At 36.7% G+C, this 1,457-nt stretch overlaps 1 protein-coding gene across 1 annotated transcript in view; it reads right to left on the bottom strand.

Moving 5' to 3' along the window:
- The window catches only part of LOC107566343 (uncharacterized), a 15,733-nt gene extending 14,638 nt beyond the window's left edge, over window positions 1-1,095 (bottom strand). Inside the window, exons 1-2 of the mRNA XM_016251762.1 lie at window positions 961-1,095; window positions 365-694 (exon numbers count right to left, since the gene is read on the bottom strand). Coding sequence (XP_016107248.1) covers window positions 365-694; window positions 961-1,018 — 388 coding nt within the window. The 5' untranslated portion in view covers window positions 1,019-1,095. The remainder of the gene's footprint in view (window positions 1-364; window positions 695-960) is intronic.
- Window positions 1,096-1,457: the final 362 nt, after the last annotated feature.

Here is a 1,457-nt window from a genome sequence, read left to right as displayed (position 1 = left end):
TTGTGAAGAGTTACTGCTGATGACAGGAACAGGCAGACGAGCTGATAAACATGAGAGAATAAATGAACAGTAAGTAACAATAATTAAGAGGCTGTTTTATTTGTAAGTGTTTTTATTGAGAATTAGTGAGTGTTTAATCCTTATACTGTTCATCTTAATTCATTTCTCAAGTCAGAGAGGGAGATGGCATGCAAAATGAGAGACCATTTAAAAACATAAGGACAAAGTACATAAATGGCTGTGCATGTAATCTTAAATGGTTTGTTTTATAAATGCTTGTTAAATAATTATTTGTGTAAATGCACCTGAAGACAATTATTAGTATGAAGCTGACAGAACAAATGACACTGTAACTGTTACTTACCAGTGACGATAACATTGAATCTGTATCTGATCTCTCTAGTTCTGCTGATGATGTTTACTGTATAAAGTCCAGAGTCTGTGGTGCTGGTGTTTGTGATGGTCAGAGATCCAGTCTGATGATCTAGCTGCAGTCTGTCTCTGAATCTCCCATCAAGAACATCCTCATATATAGAGATCCTTCTGGATGCTCTACTGAGTCTAGTTAAGAGAAACTTGTTATATCCAAACCTCCACTCGATCTCATCATCGGTCTGTATTTCAGTAAGATCAGAGTTTAGAGTGACTGAATCTCCCTCCTTCACTGACTTCACTTCATCAACACCAAACACACCTGTAGAACAAACACAAGATTCTTCTGTTTAAATGATAGACCTTTATATAACTATATGATGGAATACCAATGTAAACTGTTTGGAAATTACAATTAAAATCAATTTCCAAACCACAAAACCGATTAATAATTGCATCTTTGTGGTGATTCTGAATGAAAATCATCAAACTGAAACTAAAACTGCTGCTGTTTGAGTGTCAGTGTTGTTTATAGAACAACCATTTGGAAAAGCAAACTGCAGCCATAAAAACACATTTCAAACTCACCAACCAGACGCCACAAACACAAACAGAACCAAACTAATTTGATTGCCATTTTCCTCATCGATTCACTGAAAAGCTCTCGATAGCAATGCTTAAAATGTCTTAAACATGAGTGAACTGTGATATTTACCTGGTTGTGTGTGAATCCTCCCCTACCCTCCGTCAAAGTTTACTTTCAGATGTCCATCCTTTTTTACGTCACGAAAATCAACAAGATTTTGCTGATCTCTTACATTTTCAAACTCAAAAGCAGGAACAAGCAAAGTTCAGGCGATCAACAAACAGGTTGTCTGAAGCAATTTAAGTCAAAGTTTAAGTCAATACCAGTGCAAATTAGGCAGAAATAAACAGCCATGGTAATGTGTCTTTGTCCACACTAGCATTTTCAAGCGTTTTCCAAAAGTCTGAAAATGCTTAACCCTTAAATGCATACCTCGGGTCTTTAGCGGCCCGGGACATCATTCTCTACCCTCTCCCTCCTTCATTTTTCAAAGTTAGAC

Source organism: Sinocyclocheilus grahami, unplaced genomic scaffold, assembly GCF_001515645.1.
Source record: "Sinocyclocheilus grahami isolate Dianchi unplaced genomic scaffold, SAMN03320097.WGS_v1.1 scaffold1070.1, whole genome shotgun sequence".
In the NCBI taxonomy this organism is placed as follows: Eukaryota; Metazoa; Chordata; class Actinopteri; order Cypriniformes; family Cyprinidae; genus Sinocyclocheilus; species Sinocyclocheilus grahami.
The sequence above is the reverse complement of the archived record's forward strand: the minus strand, read 5'-3'. Positions and strand labels throughout refer to the sequence as shown.